The sequence below is a fragment of the Mauremys mutica genome, chromosome 6 (genome assembly GCF_020497125.1).
Source record: "Mauremys mutica isolate MM-2020 ecotype Southern chromosome 6, ASM2049712v1, whole genome shotgun sequence".
Taxonomy (NCBI): domain Eukaryota; kingdom Metazoa; phylum Chordata; order Testudines; family Geoemydidae; genus Mauremys; species Mauremys mutica.
In genome coordinates, this window is record NC_059077.1 from 113,352,858 (window position 1) to 113,378,301 (window position 25,444).

General features: G+C 44.6%; 1 protein-coding gene across 1 annotated transcript; it reads left to right on the top strand.

Moving 5' to 3' along the window:
- The first annotated feature begins 16,349 nt into the window (after positions 1–16,349).
- Positions 16,350–17,209, top strand: LOC123373209 (signal peptide peptidase-like 2B). Its single transcript, XM_045022077.1, has one exon. The coding sequence runs from the start codon at positions 16,540–16,542 to the stop codon at positions 17,089–17,091; it is 552 nt and encodes a 183-aa protein (XP_044878012.1). The 5' UTR covers positions 16,350–16,539; the 3' UTR covers positions 17,092–17,209.
- The last annotated feature ends 8,235 nt before the right edge of the window (positions 17,210–25,444 follow it).

The window sequence follows — 25,444 nt, forward strand, 5'->3', positions numbered from 1 at the left end:
TTTCTTTCTTTTCTTTTCTTTTCTTTTTTGTTTTTAATAAAATTTACCTTTTTTAAGAACAGGAATGAATTTTTGGTTTGTGCATGTTGTTTGATTGGCTGGTAGCAACAGCTAATTTCCTTTGTTTTCTTTCTCAGCTCTTCCCCAAAGTGGGCACTGAGGGGGTGAAAGGGCTTGAGGGTACCCCACAGGCAGGAATTCCCAAGTGCTCCTTCTTCGTTCCAAGGGGTTTTTTTGCATTTGGGTGGTGGCAGCGTTTACCAATCCAAGGTCAGAGAAAAGCTGTAACCTTGGGAGTTTAACACAAGCCTGGAGTGGCAAGTATTAATTTTTAAAATCCTTGTGGGCCCCCAACTTCTGCATCTGAAGTGCCAGAGTGGGGATTCTGCCTTGACAAAGGCTAACGACATAGTGGGTTGCATTAGTAGGAGCATGGCCAGCAGATCAAGGGACGTAATTATTCCCCTCTATTCGGAACTGGTGAGGCCACATCTGGAGTATTGTGTCCAGTTTTGGCCCCCCCCCCACTACAGACAGGATGTGGACAAATTGGAGAGAGTCCAGCGGAGGGCAATGAGAATGATTACAGGGCTGGGGCCCATGACTTACGAGGAGAGGCTGAGGGAACTGGGCTTGTTTGGTCTGCAGAGGAGAAGAATGAGGGGGGATTTGATAGCAGCCTTCAACTATCTGAAGGGGAGTTCCAAAAAGGATGGAGCTCGGCTGTTCTCAGTGGTGGCAGATGACAGAACAAGGAGCAATGGTCTCAAGTTGCAGTGGAGGAGGTCTAGGTTGGAGATTAGGAAACACTATTTTACTAGGAGGGTGGTGAAGCACTGGAATAGCTTCATCCTTAGAGGTTTTTAAGGCCTGGCTTGACAAAGCCCTGGCTGGGATGATTTAGTTGGTGTTGGTCCTTCTTTGAGCAGGGGGTTGGACTAGATGACCTCTTGGGGTCTCTTCCAACCCTAATCTTCTATGATTCCATGAAGTGCTGATTGTGCACAATATTATACGCCAGCGATTAAAGAGTTAATTAGTTCTGTGATTTTATGTGCATTGGCTAAAAAAGAATCACCTGAGCTACTGCATCTGTATTGGCTAAAAGTTTATGGGGTCAACATATTAAAGTTTTAATCTAGTTTCCACTTGCGTTTGTAGACGGACTTAGAAGAGCTGAGGGCTGTAAAGGAGGTTGACTTTTGGAAATGGATAGCAGAGACCGTTATGTCCTTCTCAGTCATTTCTTTCTGTGCTTAAATAGGAGTTAAGCATTTTGTAAAGAAAATACAGGTAAGGGGCTCAGTGCACAAAAGAAAATATATACAGCTCTTTTAATGGAGCTTCCATCTCATTATCTCAAATTAGTTTACAAACATTCATGGATTAAGTCTAGCAGTCACCGCATCTCACAAACCACTTGTCTTAGGTATTACAATCTCTTTTTTACTGATGGGGCAACAGGAAAGTCAGTGACATGACCAAGGTCGCACAGTAAGTCCCCGTATAAGCTAAAATGAGAACCACATGATTTGACTGCACATGATGCAGTCAGTTACACCAGTGTAAAAAGGGAATAAAATGCTACCATATCATCATAATAGTAGCAGTTTAGAGCAACTTTTCCTTTGCTTTGCACAGATATAAACTGCCCCCTTTGTTCAAACCAGTAAAGCACAATGCCTTCTGGTACATTTTAATCTGCTGTATTGTTGTTCTGTATTATTGAAATATGACAGATGTAAATCTTAACCTGGATAAAATGTAAAACATGAATGGAATAGAAATATTCAGTGTGTTCCATTGTTGAGCCAACATAACTTAATTAGAATATACCGGTATATGAAAAGAATTTGTCTTCAGTCTTTAAAAGCAATTGCTTTTAATTCAGAAAATGTACAAGAAATCTACTGCTATATGTTCTGGGAGATTTTTACTTAGTGTTAGTTTTAGAATAATAAGGAGTTCCAACACATCACATTGAAAGAAAATTATTGTAATAGAAAATCTGCTGTTCAAGAAAGAGAAGCCAATGAAAGTAATGGTTTGGTTCTATTGTTCCAATCCTTGATTATTGCCTTATAGAAAATTCTTCTTGCTTTAGACACCATCTAAGGGTACGTCTACACTTACCGTCCTGGTCGACGCGGTGAGTTCGACTTCTTGGAGTTCGAATTATCGCGTCTGATCTAGACGCGATAGTTCGAACTCCGGAAGCACCGCGGTCGACTCCGGTACCCCACCACTGCAAACGGCGGTGGCGGAGTCGACCTTGGAGCCGCGGAGTTCGACCCCGCCGCATCTGGACGGGTGAGTATTTCGAATTAGGGTACTTCGAATTCAGCTACGCTATTCACGTAGCTGAATTTGCGTACCCTATAAGTGAAAGTAAAGGTATTATCTTTCTATAACCTCTTCTAAATTCACTGAGAGCCTCCGGCAAAACCCGTGAAAATCAGTCCTGTGATTCCCCTTGATTTCAGTGGGCTTTGGCTCAGGTCTCATCAGGCTAGCATGCCGCAGTTAAAACATCTGCACTTCCTAGGTTACAACTTGCATGGTGGTTGCTGAATCATATCTAGCAGTAAATGTTAATATTACTGTGTATGTTTTCAGTCAAAACAAGTAACTGGAGCAAATGCTGAAAGAAGTACAAAGGTTCCATAGTAGCAAAAACCATTTTGCTACTGAATGTAAAGTGTGTGCCAATGATTGTAAGACCTGGTATCAATTCTATGGGTATGGGAGTGTCTGTGCTAGAGCAGTGATGTAGTGTTAGTACGGACTAAGGGCCTGATTCACCTTTGCCTGGTATCTTGTGTAGTCATTTACATCAGTGCAAAGAGTGTGTAAAATGCTACCCATGCATAATGGCAGTGTTTTCCACAGGCATAAATGATGGTACAAAGTGCAAGCCAATGATGAATCAGACCCTTTGCTTCTACTACCTGTGTTAAACCTCTAAGCATGCCCAATGTGAACTGGATGCTTGAAGAAACCTGAGCATATTCAGCTGAGCTGGTACTTGTGCAGTTTAGTATGTTCTGTGTTTTATCACCTGTATAACTTAACTCCAGAATGCATATCAAATACTACAATGGCGGCCTATAATTTAACTTGAGGAGACCCAGCTTAGCTAGCATGGTCATCCCTTGCTGCTAAATGATGGCTACATTAATAGTGTTCCAGGTCTTTGTATTTTGTTTTCTGCTGTTCAGTATCTGAATTCAATTTTAATCTGCTCTGCAAAATTGTCTAAGTATTTTTATTTATTGCCATTTCCATTCAAATAATTTACAAAAAATAAGTCAACTTTCACATGAAAAATGTTCACCATTACAAAAAATCACAACCTCCACTGTGTTAAATAGGTGGAGGCGTGTGGAAGGGGGGGAGGAATTAAGTACAAGAAGCAACCTGTAAAAAGAGACAGGATGGTGGTGGGAACACAGGAGGAGGGAAATGTGCTAAAGTAAAGTTCCTTCTCTCCCCAAGTACCAAGCATTCCTTTCACAGAACTCTTTGGCCCTCCAGCTCTTTCTCCTTGTCCAAATTAAACTGAAAACAGTACCATAGTAAGCCATTTCAAGTGCACAACAAAACGTCTTATTGGTCTTACAAAACCTGGGATTATTAATGCTGCATATTCTTGAGTGCTGTGTTTGTACTTTACCTACTTGTATATACAGATTTCTCTTTTTGTAGCGTGCTCCTGTAACAGTTGCAGACAGAACCACCACATTTCTGAGGGATGGGAGAACAAACCAAACAGTCCAGAAAATTGCCACAAAAGCTCAGGGAAGGGGAAAAATCAGAAGCAAAAGCATGCATTCAGACTAGTTTTTTTTTAAAGGTGTTTACAACCATTTCCCTACTTTCTTGTGTCCTCCTATTAGGAACTACTTTTTTTCAGAATGGAAGGATACATTGTTTAAACTCACTGAATTTGTTTTGTTAAAAGAGTTGGATTTTTTACATGAAATCTAAAATTAAGACTCTGTGCCAGGATGTACTACAAGAGGCTGTCCGTGCACCTTGCAGGGAGTTGAAGACACATGCACCCACAGGCAAATCTGGCCCCTCCACCACAGGTGCGGAATTGGATGCTCCTTGGGCATTGGAAGGAGGGCACTCTCATTACACAAGTATGAGACTGGATTCCTGTATAGAATCTCTGTAGCAGCTCTGTGGCTGGGGGGATGGATTACCCCATTGCCCCAGTTCCTGCACATCTGACCAGCACCTGGGCAAAGGAACTTGGCCCATGACCCTATTATGCAAATTGCTAACTGGTCTAATTTGCATATCTGCAAATAATTTACAGATAGCCATAAACTTCTGCCTTTTACCAACAGTAAATCCACACATTTTTTAAAAACCAGGACTGCAAACCTTGCTTTCTTTTAGTAGTGCATCCAAATGCCAGGCTTGTTGCAATACCATCTTAATCATGCTGACTTTCATTTCTGCACCGTGTTCCTCGGACAGTCAACCGTTTTAAGAGTTAAAAGACTAAGTGGCCTGTGCAATCACCCAGACTCGCCCTGATGACTTGCATGTACTGCTGGACTTGTTTTGGTTCAGTTTCTTTCATCACAGTAGGGAATAAAGTCCTTCTGTATCAGATGACGAGATTGCAGGGGAGAAGAGCCATGGTAATAAGCAGCACTTTATAGGGGAATGATTAGTTTATAACATTTTGTTTAGCCTTTCTGTCTCTGAGCCATCGTGCAAACTCCCTATTAAAGCTGCATGGGGGACAGATGTTACAGCTTTCAAGGCCTGAGTTAATAATAAAATGACCCTTTACTAGAAAATAAGGATGTCCTAAAGCCTTATTTCCATAGTATTTGAAGTTACCACTTCACAGACCTTTCTGATGAAGGATGTGCATGAGAGCTGGCTGCCTATATACTGAGCTTGCTTTTAAATCGCTTACATTGTCATTAAAATAAGATGATGCTTACTGCTGTTGTGTCAGTTCTTTTCTCTGTGCTGCTTTCATTAGGACCAATATCTGTCTATTAGCTGCAGGGAGGCCCCTGGAGTAGCGTTAATTCAAGTACTTGCTACTTCTCAACAGGACATAGTCAGTGATTGCAACATTAGGGCACTGCTCTTAATGTCGGCTTAAGCTCAGTACTGGCATGGAGGCTAAAGAGGAAAATGACCTCCCCAATTCTGGCATGTACGTTGTGTACAAGAGGAAAAGAATGCAGTGCACTTATAAATATGGGCAAACCTTTAAGGTGGGCCCACAGAGCTCAAATGCCTGTAGTGCTGTGAAATAGCTGAGCTGAAGGAGCATATAGCAACGGGGAGTGACATGCACACGGTCATTCTAAGATTCATATGCTCATTGGCATCCCAGGTAATGGCTATTTCATAACAGCAGTTGCTGATTCCTGGGCTCTGGGAAAAATGTGAGGGACAGCTATATACTGTAGTGTATGGAGAGGTTGCCATGAACAACTGCCCTCTTTTCAATATACAAGGACTAAAAATTAAAGGTCTATAGTTTTTCCATGAATTCTTGGCAGGTAGGATATTTCACAGCATGAAGAAGGCCAGCTTAGCATTTAAAAACCCAAAACTGCCAACATGAAAGACCAAATTCTGCTCTCAGAAAAATTCCTTTGACTTTAGTGGAGTTACCCAGAATTTACACTGATGTAGTGGGCAATGGTATTTACATTTGAAGAATAACTACAAATATCATGGTCTCATAGTGTCATGCTTATATATTAGTTTGCCCACCTGGAAGCGTGAGCACACTGCTCTGTGGTAGAAAAGTTATGCTGGTGCAACCACTTTGATGTTAAATGGATTGGGTACACTGAGGCACTGAGGCAAACGCCTAAAGAAGAATCCCTAAAAGCAGTTTAAACCAGTTTAGCTTTATTCTATAATTTATTAATTATTGGTATTGTAGTAGCACTCAGTCATGACCCAGGGTCCCCCGGTGTTAAGCACTGCACAAACACTTCAAGAAGACTGCCCCTCTCCCAAAGAGCTTTCAGTGAGGGGTGAGAGGAGAATGCAGGACAGGGTGAATTAAAAGGAGCAAATGAATAGGCGAGGAAGGAACGCAGCAATCAGAGAGAGTGAGTCTTGGAGGGGGGGGGAACATTGGAGGAAAGGGACCAGGAGAGAGGCTGGTGCAAATATCAACAGACAAAGAAATATCCAGAGTCCCGATTGAAGAAAAGAGTCTGTCACATGGCATAGGGCTTGGTGATCTTGGGAGGAATCTCTGAATGAAAAGGTGCCCCCTCTGGTCTGGTCCAGTTGGGAGCTGAATAATTGGGTCCCACCTAAGCCTCACCAACTGCCCCTATTATGGCTGGGGAGTCCCTCTGGCTCCTTGGGGTTCTTTGCCTGTGGGATCTCCAGATCTACACACACAGACAGGACCGGTTCTACAGTTTTCGCCGCCCCAAGCAGTGCACCGAATTGCCGCCCTGGGTGGCGGGGGCAGTCCGTGTGCCCTTAGGGGGGCAGGCACATTTCGGCGGCGGCAGCAATTTGGTGGCAGCTTCTATGTTTAGCTGAAGCCGCCACAGACAGCTAAATATAGAAGCTGCTGCCGAATTGCTGTCACTGCGGAAACGCACGTGCCGCCCTAAGGGCACACGGATTGCCCCCGCCCTCTGCGGCGGCATTTCGGCGTGCTGCTTGGGGGCAAAACAACAGGGACTGCCGCCAGGGCCGGCTCCAGAGCCCAGCGGGGCAAGCACCCGCCTGGGGCGGCCCTTTCCCGGGGGGGCGGCAGGCTGGGCCGGCGGACCTGCCGCAGTCATGCCTGCGGGAGGTCCACCGGAGCCCCGGGAGCAGCGGACCTGCCGCAGGCATGACTGCGGAGGGGACGCTCGGCCGGCGGCTCCAGTGGACCTCCCGCAGGCATGACTGCGGACGGTTCGCTGGTCCCGCGGCTCGGCTCGACCTCCCGCAGGCATGACTGCGGCAGCTCAACCGGAGCCGCCGGACCAGCGAACCGCCTGCAGCTGCGGGAGGTCCAGCCGAGCCGCGCGACCCCCGCGGCTCGGGGGCGCCTCCCGGGCATGACTGCTTGGGGCGGCCAAATTTGTAGAGCCGCCCCTGACTGCCGCCCCTTGCAGAATGCTGCCCCACGCACCAGCTTGGAATACTGGTGCCTGGAGCCGGCCCTGCACACAGAGAGATGTGCAAGGCACCTAATCACATACAAAAAGTAACCTTTTAAACAAATCCATCTCTCTCCCTCTCTCCCTTCCCCACCCTCCATGTAACACGCTGGAAAGGAAGGAAAACAGCTGCTTCTGGTTTCTTTTTAACAATACTTGAAAGGCACTCCATTACTACAGCAAGAGATAAATAGAGGGATATAAGCTGATGCGCACTAACTGGCTGGTTTACTGTGCCGGAGAGATTGCCAATGTAGTTTGCTTTCTTTGCTGCTGTTCATCTGTGGGCAGCATTGTGCTGCAGTTGGTATTGATTGTTCTGCTCCCATTTTAGCATAAATGCAAATGGAGGTTGTGTTCCATCATGTTTTATTTAGCAAAAGGCACTGAAAGAAATGAAAAGGAAATTGTTTAAAATTAAATGTTCTTGTCTCTTCAGGCATTGAGATGGGCACTCTGATTCATTTTAGCTGTGGCTGAGAGAGGGAACAGTAACAAAACAACAATTATTTAGGTAGGATTTTGTTCACTAGAGAGTTGCAATTAGAAGAGAAATGTTTTAAAAAGAAATCATGAGAGTTAAATGTTGTTAACTGAAAGATAAAGATTGGCAGAACTTGCAAGAGACCTGTGGGTGCAATGCATGTGCTCTGCACAACAGTTTTGATACACCTTGAACCCAAATATGCAACCCATCTTATCCTAATCCTAGATGGCTCTGTGACACCAAAACTTCTGATGCCACACCCCTGAGCTTTCAGATCCAGATCTGAACTTGGTAACTTGAGCTGCACATAGGACTTAATCAATGAAAAACTGATTATGTGAAAAACTGTCCTTTAACCCTCTGCACGGCAAAACACAGAGAAACACTGCATGCAGAGGGGCAATGAAAGAGCATTTGTTTTGAAATATAAAATTATAAACCAATTCATGATCTCAAAATGCAGTTCTACTCTGGAAAGTTATGATGCAAAAATGGCACCCTCTTGTTCAACTGGTCTGCTCCCTATTTCTATTTGGAGTCAACTCTTCTAATTTTACTGGCATTTTTTCTCCTGTTTATTCCTGTTAGCACCACAGAGCCAACCCAGCTATGGGAGAGTGAATTGGACTCTATTTTGGATCATATGTCAACAAACAGAACTATATTCAAGAGCACAGTGTTCCATGAGGTTGCCCAGATATAATAGGTGGTGGAATTAGTGCAGAGTAAAAGATTTGTTCCAAAACATGAATCTATGCAAAGTTTGCCTGGGTTTGTTTTGTTAGAATTGAAAATTCAGCCCAATTTCGGACAGCTACAAATAGAGGGACTGACTCAACAAGGGATCCTGAACTCAATGGTATTTTAGGGCACTCAGCACTTAACAAGAGTAGGCAATGTAAAGTATACTGGCCATGAAGTTCCTTGCTGTGTTCTAGCTGCCAGAGCAAGCAGAGTCAGAAGCTGTTGCAGAAGATCTAGAGAGATGTGAACTCCATTTTTGGCAGGAAAAACATAACCTACCTCTAAGCACAGTCACACTCCAGAGTCAATAAGTACACACAATGAACGAGACAAAGCATGAGCTAAGTATTCAAGCTATGCGTATATTGACAGACACACTCATGGTCATCCATGTTGCTTAACTCCTCAAATCACTGCAGCATATAGTGCTGCCAACTCTCACAATATATGGTGATTTTTCTTTAAGCCTCAGCTCTTGGAGCCATGTGATGATGTAGGAATTTCAGCTTTCATTTGGAAAAACAAAAAGTAGGTTTCTAGCCCTGAGGGATGGCAAGGAAAGTTCGAAGACATGGACCAACATGGAATCTGGCCTATAGTTTTAAAAAAGTTCAAACTGTTTTTTTCATTGGACAGATTTTCTATGAAGTACTGCATCTGGGAGTGAAGAAACAGAGGTAAGATGACCCCCGAACATGCAAAGACATTTAAAATGAGAGGAAGGCAGCATGCTTAAAAACAGCCTACTGTCTGCCTCCAATGATTAGGTTACCAACTCTCACATTCACAGACACAGACTGTCATATTCACAGACTAGATTAAGTCTAGTAGGCTGAGGCCACAACGGCTAAAGCAGGAACTAAAGTCAACAACGAGGGTGCTCGACTGGGACTCAGGGTATGTCTGCACTTAAAATGTGACAGTGGCAGGGCTGCAGCTGCGTTGCAGTAGCGCATCACTGTAGACATTCACTAAAGCAACAGGAGGGGCTCTCCTGTCACTGTAGATAATCCACTGGCCCGAGAGGCAGTAATGAGGCTGATGGTTGACCGACCTATCACTGGCTACACTGGGGTTAGGGTTGGCTTAGTTACATCTCAGGGGACATAAGAGAGATATAGCTATGACAATATAAGTTTTCAGTGCAGACCAGCCTGCAGACAACCTGCAATTCCCCATAAACTTCCTATGTGACATTGGACAAAGGGTGGGATCCACAAAATGAATTAGGCATCACAATGCTCAACATGACGGTTCCTAACTTTTGGGGACCTAGAAAATCACAGGGACAACACTGAGTTCCATAAAGCTCAAGTTAGGCACCCAGGCTCCCTACACAATGAACGGGGAGAGACAAGCACCTTACAATAGGATCCACAAATGCCAGCACCCTCAACAGGGAGCCGCCTAACCTAGACAATGAGACATGCCAACAAAAGAGATATGTCCTATGCCTGCAGACTCTCTCTCTGGTCCAATGGCATTCCACTGTGGATAAATATTTAAATAGTCATGGGGCAGATGAAGAGAGAGAGACTTTGTAGTCCAGTTTTTGATGCACCCACTTGCAGGGGCAGGAGACACAAAGTCTAGACCCCCTGCTCCAATTATTCTTCCATTACTTATCTACAGTGGAAGTTCAACAGGAGGGATTGAAGAAGTCCCACATCAGAATATGCCAAAACTCAGTGGTTAGAGCATTCTTCTGAGAGGTGGGAGACCCCTGTTCAAATCCTCTCCCCCCCTGAGGAAAAGGGGATCTTAAACCTGGTTCTCCCACATCCAAGATGAATGCTCTAAGCACGGGGCTAAAAGTTATAAGGAGGGCACCATGGGCACTAACACCAGCTCCTGCTCCCAGATTCAGAATGGGACCCAACCCCAGAGGTGGTCGTTGAGTACAACTACCCGATTATGCCCCACATGCAACTTAGGCAGATGAACACCAATCTTTCCTTGGTTCATTACTCAGTCTGGGGCTTAGGTGAGAGACGTGTCTGGGCACCTAGAGTGAGGCAACAGTGTGCATGGCTAGAAGCAGAAACTAAGAACTTTTATAGGTTCTGATTGAGATTAGGTGCCTAAAGGGCTTGGTGGCATTTTTTTAGACTGCAGTGAAGCCTAAAAGCAGGATTTAGGCCCCTAAGTACCTTAGCCTACCCTGAACCTCTGTTCCCATCTGTAAAATGGGGGTAAAATTTCCCTACCTCATAGGTGTGTTGTAAGCCTAACAACTTCACTGAGTGAAGAGTGTTCATATATTATGCGCTGGGGGCCATATGAGTACCCAGCGAGATAATGGCGGTTGCAGAGGTTGGAAACTTGGCAAAATAACCTAATGCTGTCAAAGCTGGAGAGGTTCAGTGGCGTGCCCAAGATTACACAGCAAGTCAATGGAGAAGCTGGGAACAGCTGGGCTCTACTAGACTACAATCCTTCCCCTCCCGCCACGCACTCATGCCTTTGGATTGGGGACGCACAGGCTTTAGTCTCTTGTTCCAATCATTCTTGCATTATTTAGCTACTTTGAACCAGCTTCAACAGGAGAGATTGAGGAAGCACCAGATTGGAATATCCCATAACTCACTGGTTAGAGCACTCTCCTGAGAGGTGGGTGACCTTGGGCAAGTCATTTCATGTCTCTGTGCCTCAGTTTCCCCATCTGTAAAATAGTGATACTACCTCCTTTATAAAGCACTTCGAGAGAAACAGAGTTGACAAGTGCTATAGAGGAGCTAGATATTATTACTTTATTTGGCAAAAACAAGATTTCGGGTTTTTTGTTGTTTTGTTTTTTAAACATCTCTGTTACATACCACAGGCAATGCAGCTATGCTGGTTTCTTTTCTACTCATGCATCCTCCATAAAATTGTTTACCAGATTCTGGTTGTAAACATTTTTCATTACAGGTTCTGCTGTGTGTGGCAAAAAAGACCTCGCCTGATGTTTAGAGGCAAGGATTAATTTGATTTTTGGATGATCAGAACTGAGAGTGAGTTTGCAGCATTGGCAGTTGGAAAAATCCATGTTTTCACTTCTAAAGGGAACCAATATATTTATTTGTTTGTTTCATAGCACTGCACTCCCCTTTATTTCAAGAGTTCAAGGCATGAATTCTGTGTTTTGTCCTGTATTTTTTCCTTCCATTTTGACGTATCAGTTCAATAGTGTTTCACAGAAACTGTCCTTTTATTTATGCTTTTACCATTCCTATATGTGCCAAAAGAGAGGCAGGACTGGTATAGTAAAACATTCCTTTTAAACAGAAAAACAAAAAAACTCAAGCCACCATGGCAAATGGACAATGGCAAGAATCTGTCAATGTTTTTACTGGATAAAGAATGCCATCTGGTGGAATAACACCACACCAGCTGTTCTGATCTGGGAGATGAATATGTGGGTTGAGGGAGACCTCTTTCTTGGGAAAAATAGCTTGTCTTCCTACTAGATAGATTCTGGATCAATCAGACACTGCTGACCTTGTCTGCCTTAAAAGCTAAATACAGAGCTGAAGAATGAATGTTGGCACATCAGTAGATTTTGAACCTTGACAGAACAGAAGCTTTATTTAATTTGATCAGCTCACACAAGAGATTTTAAATTGCCCTCAGCAAAGACACACTGGCATTCGCTCATAGATTTTTGAAGGCTAATGTTATTTATGGTGTATAAGCTAACTATATTTTATGTGTTCAAATGAAATGAAACAATCTCTTGTGACCAAATAAAGGATAAATATGAACATGATTGCCTTACCCTTGAATTAGCCTTCATGAGGCTCATTACAAGTCTACTGGATTATTCACCAATAAAGAAACCTACCTTAAACTCCTACTCCTTCTGAGAACCAAACAAACATTGTATCATTTAAAATAAAACAATTACTCTATATGGATTTCAATTTGACTCTACGGGTAATGGGTCTGTTTCCATCAAGCAGCTGTTTCGCAAAAGTAGGTTACACAATTGTAAAGAAAATATGTCCGTCTTTAAATTGTTCTTCTTTGCCCTATAGAAAAGAGGATATAAAATATACTCATCAAGAAATCCCCTGTGGCTTATCTCTCCCTCAGTTTCCCTCAGCTTGTGCAATTAAAGTAAGGATTATTAACATATATGCTGAGTTCTATTTTTAAAACAAATCAAAAGCAGCTTTGCATTCATGAAGATTTCTTTCCTCTTCTCTGTTGAAGGAAAGCAAAATAAGATTAGTTTTATTTGTTTCCCCACGCTGCCTGGAAGAAGGGAACAAAGACCTTTGCTGCTGTGATATTGTCTTAAGCCTTATTTTCTACCTCTAGGGAAAAACGTATGCTCTTAGGGCCAGATCCTGCTCCTACTGAAGTTAATGACAAAAATCTCCATTTACTTTTATAGTGAGGGATCAGCCCACCCCACCCTCCAGAGCCTCAACCCTTAATTCTCATCTGGTTCTTTGTCACATGGGCCAAATTCTTCAAAGGTGCTAAATACTGGCAATATTCACTGATTTTAGCAGGAGTTCATGCATTTGGCCCCACAACATTCCACATTAAAACCATAGGGGGTGGATAATGTCACAAGGACAGCCTTCCGGAGTTTCTCCCTGAAGATTCTATCGAGGGGGCAGTGAACCCCATTTCTTCTGTTCCCTCCCCCAGTCCTGAATAGTCTTCAGGGCTTGCCCCCAAAGCTTTCAAGTCAATGGAGCTGAGAAAATGTACACAGACTGATAATCTGCACCTATGTTTTTTGCTTAATCTTCTCCGCACTATTAAAGAGCAGTTATGGTCATTAGTATTTCTCATTTACATTGCAGTGGCACCCAGAGGGGATATTATAATCTATATAATAAGATTCCAGGATTGTCACTCTGTCTGTCACTCTGAAGCCTAAGCCAAAAATGCCTAGGGAGTCAGTGTAAAGAGATGGGAATAGCTACAAGCCTGGCTGAGAGCTCATTTTGTTTAGAATATCACCAGGTTGAATCATCACTGGGATTTGCATCTCTTAGTATCCAATCTTAAATTATCAGCTTGTCACAGGTCCTAGCAGGTGCTGTTTCCTGGCCACCTATTAGGATGGATTGTGAGGGGAACCCTACCCTCTGACTCTCTGCATCCCTGGGGTGTTTGAAGCTTCTGGAGCCTGAATGGAGTCCAGCCATTTCCACAATGTCAGGGTCCCTAGGCACGTTCTTTGGGCACAGACCTTCTTCCATCTGGCACTCTCCTATGAGTGATGAAACCTGCTCTCCAGCCGCCTAGCCATTCTGGCGCAGTGCTCATCCCTCAAACTCCCCAATACTGAGACGCATCCCTCCCTCAGAACTCCACCCAAAAGGTGTGACACTTCTGGCTTACAGTTTAATTCTCTCAGGGGCATGCAGTAGTTGTGAAGCAGTCAAAACACACACACACACACACACACACATTGCCCAGTCTAACGTTTTTATGCTTGTTATATTTAACCATGTAAAACACAGGAGAGCACGGATCACACAAAACAATACAACATCCTAAATGCAATGTCCCTCACTAGCTCACCCTACCCTTGGGAGTTCTTGCGGGATCTTATGTGCTCTGTCAGGCAGGCAGGCAGGCAAGGCAGGGTCCTCCGCACTTCTTGCCTACCCTGCCCCTCTGTTTTCAAAATGGCTGCCACTCTATAGTTCAGGGCTAGGGACTGGACAGGACACAGGGACTGTGAGGACAGAGCAGCAGAGACACTGTGAAAGCTGACTGGGAAAAATCAGGGGGAGCAGGGTACTGGGGGGAGCAGGAGGCAAATTATGGCATTGCAGGGGAATAGGGTACAGTGGTATGTGGGGGCAGAAGGGAGTTTGAGGGGGGACAGAGGACAATGATGGCATGAGAGATGGAGTGACTGGATGGCAGCTCCCCAACCTGGGGGTAGTCCTGGGTAAGAGGTGTCCCCTCCAAGCAGCCAGAGGAAGGCAGTATCACAGTTGTTGCCAACTTTCATAAACTGACCGCAAGTCAAAGGATTTTGTTGCCTGAAGGAGGAGCTGTCATGATAACACACAAAGTTGCACCAATCCCACAATAGCGTATTGTGCATCTGTTCCTGAGTTTGTATCCACAGTCATATCTGTTTACTTTTCTGACTAAAATGTGGTTTTTAGACTGTTTTTTAACTCCTGTTAGCAGAATGGGCTCGATTATATTCTAGCTGGTGCGTTAGTAATAGAATTGATACCTGTAGTTCAACACACAGAACCTTTATTTCTGTTGATGTGCAAGCCAAAAAGAACACAAAGTACCTCTCTGATCCCAGGGTGGATTGACTGAGCTGGCCCTCGTGCTTTAGAATATAAAGTGAGGGTATGTCCGGACTACCTGCTGGATCGGCAGGTAGCAATTGATCTATCGGGGATCGATACATCACGTCTCGCCTTGATGTGATATATCGATCCCCGAACACGCTCCTGTCGACTCCGGAACTCCACCTGGGCAAGTGGCGGCAGCGGAGTCGACAGGGAGAGCCGCGGCCGTTGATCCCGCTCTGCAAGGACGGGAGGTAAGTTGAAATAAGATATGTTGACTTCAGCTACACTATTCCCATAGCTTAAGTTGCATATCTTACATCGATCCCTCCCCCCAACCCAGTGTAAACCAGGCCTAACTAAGGGGGCGGGGGAGGAAAGGGGAGGATGAAAATTCCCTTTTAGGCTGGTCATTCCATAACTGTGCTTTATGTGGTCCTGTGCACTTCCTTGAGGAGCAGCTAGTGCTACCCCCTGTCAGAAACAGGATACTGGACTTGACCAACCATAGTATGGCAAATCCTATGTCACAGAGAATAATTAGTGTATTGTGCACTGGCCTGTTTGTTAAAACAGAAGTAAACCCTTCGAGTGTGTTTAAAGTACTACGTGATGAGGATTAAAGAAGCAAAAACCAAGAGCAGGAAGTACACAGTGTTGTAGCCTTGTTGGTCCCAGGATATTAGAGAGACAAGGTGGGTGAGGTAATGTCTGTTATTGGACCAACTTCTGTTGGTGAGGGGGACAAGCTTTTGAGCACATTTCCCAAACTTGAAGAAGATCTCTATATAAGCTCAAAAGCTTGTCTGTCACACCAACAGAAGTTGGAACAATAAAAGATATTACCTCACCCATCCTGTCTGTGTAGGAGCCAAAAGTGTCGATCCACCACTATTGCACATCTCCTTCCTCGGAGTGTAGGCAGAGCAAGTATGCTCTGACAAGCTTCAGGCACACATACCTACTCTGTGAGCCATTGTCTGTGGGAACTATGGGGTAAAGTGCATCCCCACGGACACACAAATGCCTTGTCTACACATAGTTTTTGTACTGGTATAACTAGGTCAGTTAGGAAGGGTGATTTTTGTTTAGTTAGATGAGTACAATGAAAGCAGTACACATTTCTAGTGTAGACAAGACCTAAGTAGCAGTCCCTGTGCTTCCTTAAGAACAATGATTATCCCTGGCCTTTGCGCACAAGTTGGACCCAAACTCTTCTCCCACAGCCCTCCCCACAAGGACCAAGAATAGCCCAGCTGCTGAATTTTGAGATGGAGGAAAGTGTTTCTATTCTTAGGTGAAAAGTGCAAATAAAAAATGAAAGGGGACCCGGGAGTCAGCTCTGAGTATTTCCTATCTCTGTGAGGCCCTGATGCATGAGGCCTCCTGTCTCCATGGAGACGAATCTGTGATGTGCAAGGCATTGTCTCCAGTAGCTCTGGAAAGTGTCACTGTATGAGGTATAAGAAGGAAAAGGTAATGCCTGGTGGGAGGGGTGGTGCACCCTATCTTCATGGGGAAGGAAGAAGCAGAGAGAAGAGAATTTACTGTGAGGCTCAACCCCCCCAGGACAACAGTAAAGGAAACGGGTGGGGAGGTAGCACCAGCAGCACCAGAGGATGCTGCTGCCTATTCTCCTGCTGCTGTGCCTCGCAGTTCTAAAGGAGGTGTCCTGTGAGTATGGCCTGCTCCGTGTCCTCTCGGACCAGACAGCAGGGAATGGGACACAAGGGAAGGATTATTGTACCCATTTCAGCTCAGAGATGGTGCTTGTGCCACATGAGCTGAGACAGGCCCTCTGCTGCCGCTTCAAGACTATACTGACTCTGCCTTCTGTTCTCCACATTCCCACCTGTCCCCTGGGGCATTCAGAAAGTCGATGCCGGCAGTGATGTGGGGCAACTGCAGCCTCTGTGAGAAAGGGAGACTGGCTCAGCTGCACGGGGCCCAGAGTTTACTGGTAATCGTAAGAGAGACACTAGGCTCTTTCTGCACAGGAGACGGCAGTAGGAGCTGTCAGTTCCCAGAGATTGCAGCTACTGCACCAACACTGACCCCATTCAGCCGCCCCCATTGCATGCCAGTCATTGCCATCCCCGTGGTTGTGCTCCATTATTCTGATATGCTGGATATCAGGGGCAAGAAATTCAGTGAGCATCCACTCAGGGCTGCCGTGTACCTTCCCACGAGGCCCAGCCTAGACGACAGCATGGCAATCCTTTTCATCTTGGCAGTGGGCACCGTCATGATTGGTGGCTACTGGGCAGGGCTTCTGGTAGCAGCGAAACCTCAGCTCACAGAGCACCAGGATGAAGAGGACGAGGAATACAGTGACAAAGTGGTTGACTGCACCCTCACCATGATCTGTGTTACCATAGCAACGTCCTCCTCGCTGCTACGCTTCTCTATTGCTTCCATAATCACTTTGTGAGTGTCATGATTGGGATATTCTGCTGCATTTCCTCCAAAGCTCTCTACAGTTGCATCTCTCCTTTTGTGAGAAGAATCCCACTTGGAGAATGCAGGATCCACTTGCCCTGTTTACACAAGAGCACACAAGTTCAGATGTTGCTTCTGAAAGCATCTTGCAGCTCCATCATCGTGCTCTGGTGGATTTTCCTAAATGAGGACCGATGGGCATGGATCCTACTGGATACTCTAGGTGTGGCCTACTGCTTCTTCATGATCAAATCCATCCACATGCCTACTATGAAGAATTGCACCTTATGTATTGGCTTTTCTGGTGGCTGATGTGCTTTACATATTCATCTCTCCTTTCCTAGCCCAATCTAGGGGGAGTATTATGGAGGTAGCAGCTCTCCACCCCTCAGACTCTGCCATAAATGAAAAGATTCCTTTGGAACTGAAGGATCCAAATTTAAACTCCTCTCCCTTGGATCTCTGTAACAAGGCATGCAAGATCCTAGGACTAGGGGATATCCTCAGTCCAGGGTTCCTTGTAACATATTGCCACAAATTTGATATTCAGGTACAGTCATCCAAAGTCTATTATGTTGCTAGCACTATAGCTTATGGAATTGGTCTTCTAGGAACCTTTGGTGTCAGGGCATTGCTACAGATAGAATATCAGGGTTGGAAGGGACATCAAGAGGTCATCTACTCCAACCCCCTGCTCAAAGCTGGACCAATCCCCAACTAAATCCCCAAATGGCACCCTCAAGGATTAAACTCACAATGCTGGGCTTAGCAGGCTAATGCTCAAACCACTGAGCTATCCCTCCCTCCAAACCAGGCCAACCAGCTCTACTGTACTTGGTGCCCTGTATGCTTATCACTAGCCTTTTTGTTGCTCTTTGGTGCCAGGAGCTCACATTATTCTAGACAGGTCGTGGCTTTGAGAAGAACTACCTTATCTCCTTTTGGAGTAGGCTCCTGCCAGCTATTCACATCTCTCAAATAATTCTATGTGCCAACATCTCAACAAGAGAGAGAGAGCAAGAAAAGACCGATCCCATACTCAGCTGAAAAAGACCACAGAAATGAATGATCACAAAGTGAACACAAGTGAGCTCAGTTCCATGCTGTATACAGAAGAACCAACCAGCCAAACTGGGGGTGACCGTGTGCGAGAAATCTTCTGAGCAGAAAAGAGCAAACTGAGCTAGATAATGCAACTCACTGGATTCGATCATATGATCACAAACTTCAACATCCCTCATCATGTGTGTGAAAGAGAGGATGATTTAAAAGGTTTCTCATCTATGATTGTCAGTGATCATTTTAGTGGCCATTGCCTTCTTGTTTTCTATGTCATTTTTCCAGGTTTGAACTAAGGCAGCAAGCTGGGAAGGAAATTACAGAAGCCCTAGCACTATCAGCAGGAAGCAGGGGTAATTACTACTACCCCCCTCCCCCCACCACAAAAGGGCCTGTGCTCCCCTCCGAAATTGAAGGATTCCACAACTGTGGCTTTCATAGGTTCCAAAGATCAGCCATTGGTACCATAGGGAACAATAGGGAAAAAATGACAAAACTCCAGCCCTTGCAATCATGTTACCTTTTCAAAGCTAGCTATATCAGGCAAAAGGCCAAGAACCTTGCTAAAAACAAACCAACCTGAGGTTATCCTTTACATTTATCAGCCCTCAAAATTAGGGAGGGGTATTGTGGCCATAGATGTCACAGACCCCAAAGGTGAGTTCAGCTTGTGTTGGCCTGGTTAGGTTATCTGCTACCTTTGTTAACTGGGTTCACCTACTAGTCACGGGGTTGCAGTTGTTCCTGCCTTCTCTCTGAGATAGGCAACCAGAACGTCTTCCTGCAATCTGGCCCAAATAGTCGTCTTAGCCCTAGAGCCACCTCTTAAGGTCTACTTAGTATCTGGCAGAAAGCCAACCAGTCTTCAAATGAGTGGGGCTGGACCGGCTCCAAGATCTAACCGCCCCCCGCCCCCCCGGAGTGATGTTTCCCTTCTCCAATGGGCAGGTTAGCTGGCAGAAGGAAATGAGTGGCTGAGATTGTGATTGTGGCCTATGTACTCACCTGCTCTCAAGAGGGGCCAAGCTCATCTCCAGAAAGTATCCTTGTAGTGCAAAGAGTGGAGAAGAGCCCATTTAGCCCTGATCTAGGAGTTGCCCTAAAGAGTCCCTTCCTGAAATCCAACTGCAAACCACAGAAAAACCAGGGAAGGGATCTGTGTTCAATGACAGGCAGCTCTCGCTGTGTCCCTGCCTTTCCCACCAGTGTAGAGCCCGCCCCCATCCAGTAGCTGCTAACGTGCCTGCATCCCAGGTGAGTTCATCAATACTTTCTAAATAGCTACAGCCCCTTTGTAGGAATTACCGTCCCTGTATCTCTCTTGGGGTACGTGTACACTACGGGATTATTCCAATTTTACAGAAACCAGTTTTTTAAAACAGATTGTATAAAGTCGAGTGCACGCGGCCACACTAAGCACATTAATTCGGCGGTGTGCGTCCATGTACCGAGGCTAGCGTCGATTTCCAGAGCGTTACACTGTGGGTAGCTATCCCGTAGCTATCCCATAGTTCCCACAGTCTCCCCCGCCCATTGGAATTCTGGGTTGAGATCCCAATGCATGATGGGGCCAAAACAGTGTCGCGGGTGATTCTGGGTAAATGTCGTCACTCAATCCTTCCTCCGTGAAAGCAACGGCAGACAATCATTTCGCACCCTTTTTCACCTGGATTGCCCTGGCAGATGCCATAGCATGGCAACCATGGAGCCTGTTTTGCCTTTTTTCACTGTCACCGTACGTGTACTGGATGCTGCTGACAGAGGCAGTACTGCAGTGCTACACAGCAGCATTCATTTGCCTTTGCAAGGTATCAGAGACGATTACCATCCCTATTGCACCGTCTGCCATTGTAAATTGGCGATGAGATGATGGTTATCAGTCATTTTGCACAGTTTGCATTTGGAAATTGGCGATGATGGCTATCAATCCTTTTGTACCATCTGCTGCTGTCATGGGTGCTCCTGGCTGGCCTCGTTGAGGTCGGCTGGGGGCGCTTGGACAAAAATGGGAATGACTCCCTGGGTCATTCCCTTCTTTATATTTTGTCTAAAAATAGAGTCAGTCCTGCCTAGAATATGGGGCAAATGTACTAGAGAACCAGAGAGCACAGCCGCTCCGTGTCAGAGCCCCAGAGATCCCGCAGAAATGATGAGCTGCATGCCGTTCTAGGGGGTGCCCCTGCAACAACCCCACCCGTTGCTTCCCTCCTCCCCCAACCCTCCTGGGCTACCGTGGCAGTGTCCCCCCATTTGTGTGATGAAGTAATAAAGAATGCAGGAATAAGAAACACTGAATTTTAGTGAGATAAAATGAGGGGGAGGCAGCCTCCAGCTGCTATGATAGTCCAGGCAGGACATTAAAGGGTGGGGGGGGAGAGGAGCGCAGCCTCCCGCTGCTATGATAGTCCAGGCAGTACAGAATCTTTTCTTTAGACATGAAGGGGGGGGGGCTGATGGAGCTCAGCCTCCAGTTGCTATGATGAGGACGGTTACCAACCCTTTTGTACCATCTGCCGGGAATGACCGGGAGTCATTCCTATTTTTACCCAGGCGCCCCCGGCCGACCTCACCGAGGCCAGCCAGGAGCACTCACGGGCTGATGATGATGATGGATAGCAGTCATATTGTACCATCTGCCACCGGGAAGGGGATGCTGGTGTTCAGCGCTGCAGCCCCCGTCTACCACCAGCATGCAGTAGACATAGGGTGACATTGAAAAAAGGTGAGAAACTATTTTTTTCCCTTTTCTTTCGGGGAGGGGAGGGTGTAAATTGACGACATACACCCTGAAACACCCGGGAAAATGTTTTTGACCCTTCAGGCATTTGGAGCTCAGCCAAGAATGCAAATGCTTTTCAGAGACTGCGGGGACTGTGGGATAGCTGGAGTCCTCAGTACCCTCTCCCTCCCTCCATGAGCGTCCATTTGATTCTTTGGCTTTCTGTTATGCTTCTCACGCAGCACTGTGCTGAGTCCCTGCTGTGGCCTCTGTCTATCATAGCCTGGAGATTTTTTCAAATGCTTTGTCATTTCATCTTCTGTAACGGAGCTGTGATAGAACAGATTTGCCTCCCCATACAGCGATCAGATCCAGTATCTCCCTTACGGTCCATGCTGGAGCTCTTTTTGGATTTGGGACTGCATCGCCACCCGTGCTGATCAGAGCTCCACGCTGGGCAAACAGGAAATGAAATTCAAAAGTTCGCGGGGCTTTTCCTGTCTACCTGGCCAGTGCATCCGAGTTCAGATTGCTTTCCAGAGCGGTCACAATGGTGCACTGTGGGATACCGCCTGGAGGCCAATATCCTCGATTTGCGGCCACTCTAACCCTAATCCGACATGGCAATACCGATTTCAGCGCTACTCCTCTCGTCGGGGAGGAGTACAGAAATCGGTTTAAAGAGCCCTTTATATCGATATAAAGGGCCTCATTGTGTGGACGGGTGCAGGGTTAAATCGGTTTAACACTGCTAAATTCGGTTTAATCGCGTAGTGTAGACCAGGCCTTGGAGCCTCTCCAGGAAGTGTGTTTAAGTGAGCTGACCTGAACTAAAAGTGTCTCACCTCTTCCTTCATTGAGGATTTGCCCATAATGCCAGCAGAGGAGCCTCTAGGTACATTTTAGGTAGACAGTGCTCTGGGCAGATAAAAAGAAGTCTGACAGAGTATGGGTATCCTCAGGAGGAAGCTATGTGTGGACAACAACATAGTAATCACCTGAGCTTGCAACCTTAGAATCATCTTTGGGTCCTGTTTTTGCAGGCATCAAAGCAAAATTTAAGGAATGCACAAATGTGTGCAAAGTTCTTCCTCCTTTTACACAGCTCCAGTCACCATATCCAACAGTTACGAGGCTAATGCATGAAACCAATGCAACAGCTAGCCCCCAAAATGTGCTTTTTTAAAATGACATTAGAGACAGTTCGAAATACTTCCTCTCCAGAGTTTTACATCTTAAGTTTTTATTACCTATTTATGATATTCTCTCCACTGTATGTTGGGCTTCCTTTAAAACACCGAAGCAAAAAAGCCTCAGAAGTCAAGCGTGAAGTGAATACACTGGCGAACCAGACTAACTTACAACAGCAATACATTTCTAAATTATGCAAAAGTGGAGGGAAAGTCTCCACAATGATATGATCAAAAATCATAACAGAGAACAAATGTCTCAAGCTGTTATAGTAGCTGAAATACTTAGGCTGAAAACCAACTTACCCAGACCTAAAAGACAATCCCAAACAAGTAAAATAAACATAAATGATTACTAACTAATTATGTCATTTATGTTTATTGAAGGTCTACTTGGTTTTGGATTTCTAAAGGCTCCTGATCTCAGATGCATTTACCCTACATTGTCAATTTGCATCGTATCTTTTTAGAGTTTGACTGCAGCTATTTAGAACTCTTAGCACTTTTGCTCAATGTGGCATGACAATTACCAGACACTGGAGAACTCAGAAAGGCTTCCTACACTCAGCTATACATGAGAGCAGAGTGTGAAGTATGATCAGAAAACTCCTTTAATTGTATAAAGAGCATGAGATTTTGCAGGCAACAACTCCTCTCCCTATTACTCCCAGTTTCCCTCAAACTACCAGGGCAGTGGGGGGTGGGAGGTGAATCTCTCTCTCAAGTGCTCACACACAGAGATAGACTACTGAGATATACCGGTCTGGATGCTAATTCTAGTTGCTTATTTATTAAGGGAAAACTTTAATATAGCCCAGCTATTAGGAATTGATGAACAAGTGATGTGTAGATTGATTATCTGTCCTTAAACTCCTTCTCCTCTTTACCATTAATAAGGCCTGACTGACTTATTTTTTTTAAAGTTGTTTACTACAAAGAGACCAGAACTTGACAGACAGTATGGAGGGAAGAGTTTCAACAAAGAGCTTAAAGGAGGAACCAGGCTGCTTAGTCTGAGGTTTAAAATGGCAATTTAAATGAGTGAAAGAATGGAGGCTGTCACTGTATGTGATTAAGGGAGAAACAGGGCCTGGCCTTCAGATATCAAACTGATGGCCACAATGTAAAAACCTAGGGGCTGTGGAGGGACAGGAAGAGAAGGATATGTAAATGTTTCCCACCTTTCTCTATCTTGCTAATGAAAGGACCCTTTGGCATCTCTGGTTGATACATTGAGGACTGGAGAACTTTGTTCCATTTGTCACATGGTTCCACGATTTGTCACATCTCTCAAAATAATGCACCACATACAGAGCACGGGACTTTAAGGTCTGCTTATACTGAAGTCAATGACAAAATATCCATTGACTTCAGTGACATGGGATCAGGCTCTAAATCTCTTTCTCTTAATGCTCCTTCCCCTATTTGTTCATAAACTCTTATTGTTTGATTGTGCAAAATACTAAGTGGCCAGTGGCTAATTACTGCTCCCCACCTTCAAGGAATAAGGGACAGTTCTTAAAAATATGTGATAGAGCTGAGAGATTCTTTGGGAACTAGATGTGGAAAAGTAGCAAGAGAGGATGGTTCAGCTGTGATATGAAAAGCAGCACTTTTCTGCCCCAGGTTTATAGGATTACTGTTCCTAAAGGGCCTTCCTGTAGAGCTGTATTTGGCTGTGGTGATAACAGAATTAAGAAAGGGAGGAGGTCTTCTATCATATCTTTTCAGTGCTATGAGGATAAAGATATGGAGTTTCTCTTTACTGTGGGTAGATATTAAATACTTTTTCATTATATCCAGATATCCTATTATACTCAATGATTTAACAGTGAAAATGCAATATGCTGCTGCAGCTGCACTCTTTCTTACACTTCATTGTCACAGTTATTGTGGAGCCGTTCAACAGCCTCAGCTGATGTAGATCAATTAAGTGAGTTACACTGATTTACACCCACTGAGGATTGGCCCAATATTTTCTATATTTTAAGATCCTATTAGTGATCATGGCTACAGAATATTTGTTTTTCAGAGATTTGAAGGCCAGAAGGGATGATTACAATCACTTAGGTGGATCTCCGATATAGCACCAGCCAGAGAACCTCCCCCAGTAACATCTGCATCAAGCACAGAACTTTTGTTTGAGCTATAGACTATCCCTTAAAAAGATTCAGTCTTAATCTAAAGCCTTCATGTGTCCTTACATAAGTTGTTCCAATGGTGAAATACCCATATTGTTAATTGTGTGTCGTATTCTTAGGGTGAATTTATCTTGCTTCATTGGCTCTCACTACACCCTTTTCTGCTATCTACTATCAGAACATTTTTTTCCCAAGTAGATTGTGATCAAGTTACTTTTCAATTCAATTTTTTTCAATTTGATTTTTTTAAATAGAGTATATATTAATATAGCATAAAAATTTTAATCAAAATGAAACATTGCAAGGGATCCCAAACTAAACATTTTCAGCATTTTCCTTCATGGAGAATTTCAAAGTGTCCAGGTGTCATTTAACTGTGGAACAAACTCAAATTTTGAAATTTCTAAATCCTTCATGCAACAGAATTTCTGTCCTCCACGCTGCTCTAGATCAGATCCTTAGTCGTCCTTCTAGGGCCTGATCCAGTTTCCATTGAACTTAATAGGCCCCTTCCCACTGACTACAATTGGAAGTGGACTGGGCCTTTACTTAATGTGGGGTGCCTTGAGGTTGTGTCTGTGAGGCAGTGGAACACGGGGGTAGGGGAAGGATTAGAGAGTGGGAACCAGAAGATTAAAGAAGAATCTTTTGTACAGAATGAGCTTCTCTCAAAACAAATGAAAATCTAATAGAAAAATATACTGGATGACTATGCACTAGGTAACCATGGAGCTGCCTATAAGAGCTCCGATACTGGCCTAGGGGAGAGTTGTAGATTAGTGTGAAGTTTGTGAACCAGTATTAATGAAATGTCCAGAGCCAATAGCAACACCTTTCATATGGGCAACGTCATTTGAAATTATATGGAAATGCATTATTTCTCATAAGAGAAGCTCCCTAAAATCTGCCTATAATTTGAAGCCTGACAGTTTTAGATAGTGTAATTGAAGGAAATGATGAGGGAATATCATGGAAGATCATCTATTTCCCATGATATAAATAACAATCTCAACCTACTCTGCATGTTAACAATTTGTATTTACCTCATCTCTTATTTACAGAAATATGTTCACTCTATTCTCCTCCCATAAAAGCTGAAAGTGAACATTTGGGTTAGTTCATCCTGCTCCAACAAAGCAACTCCAAAAAAGCAACTCCAGTGTATATGGATCAGCCTGAAATGTCTCCTTTTGTACAATTCTTCAGATCTTAAATTACATCTGTCTTCATCTGGAA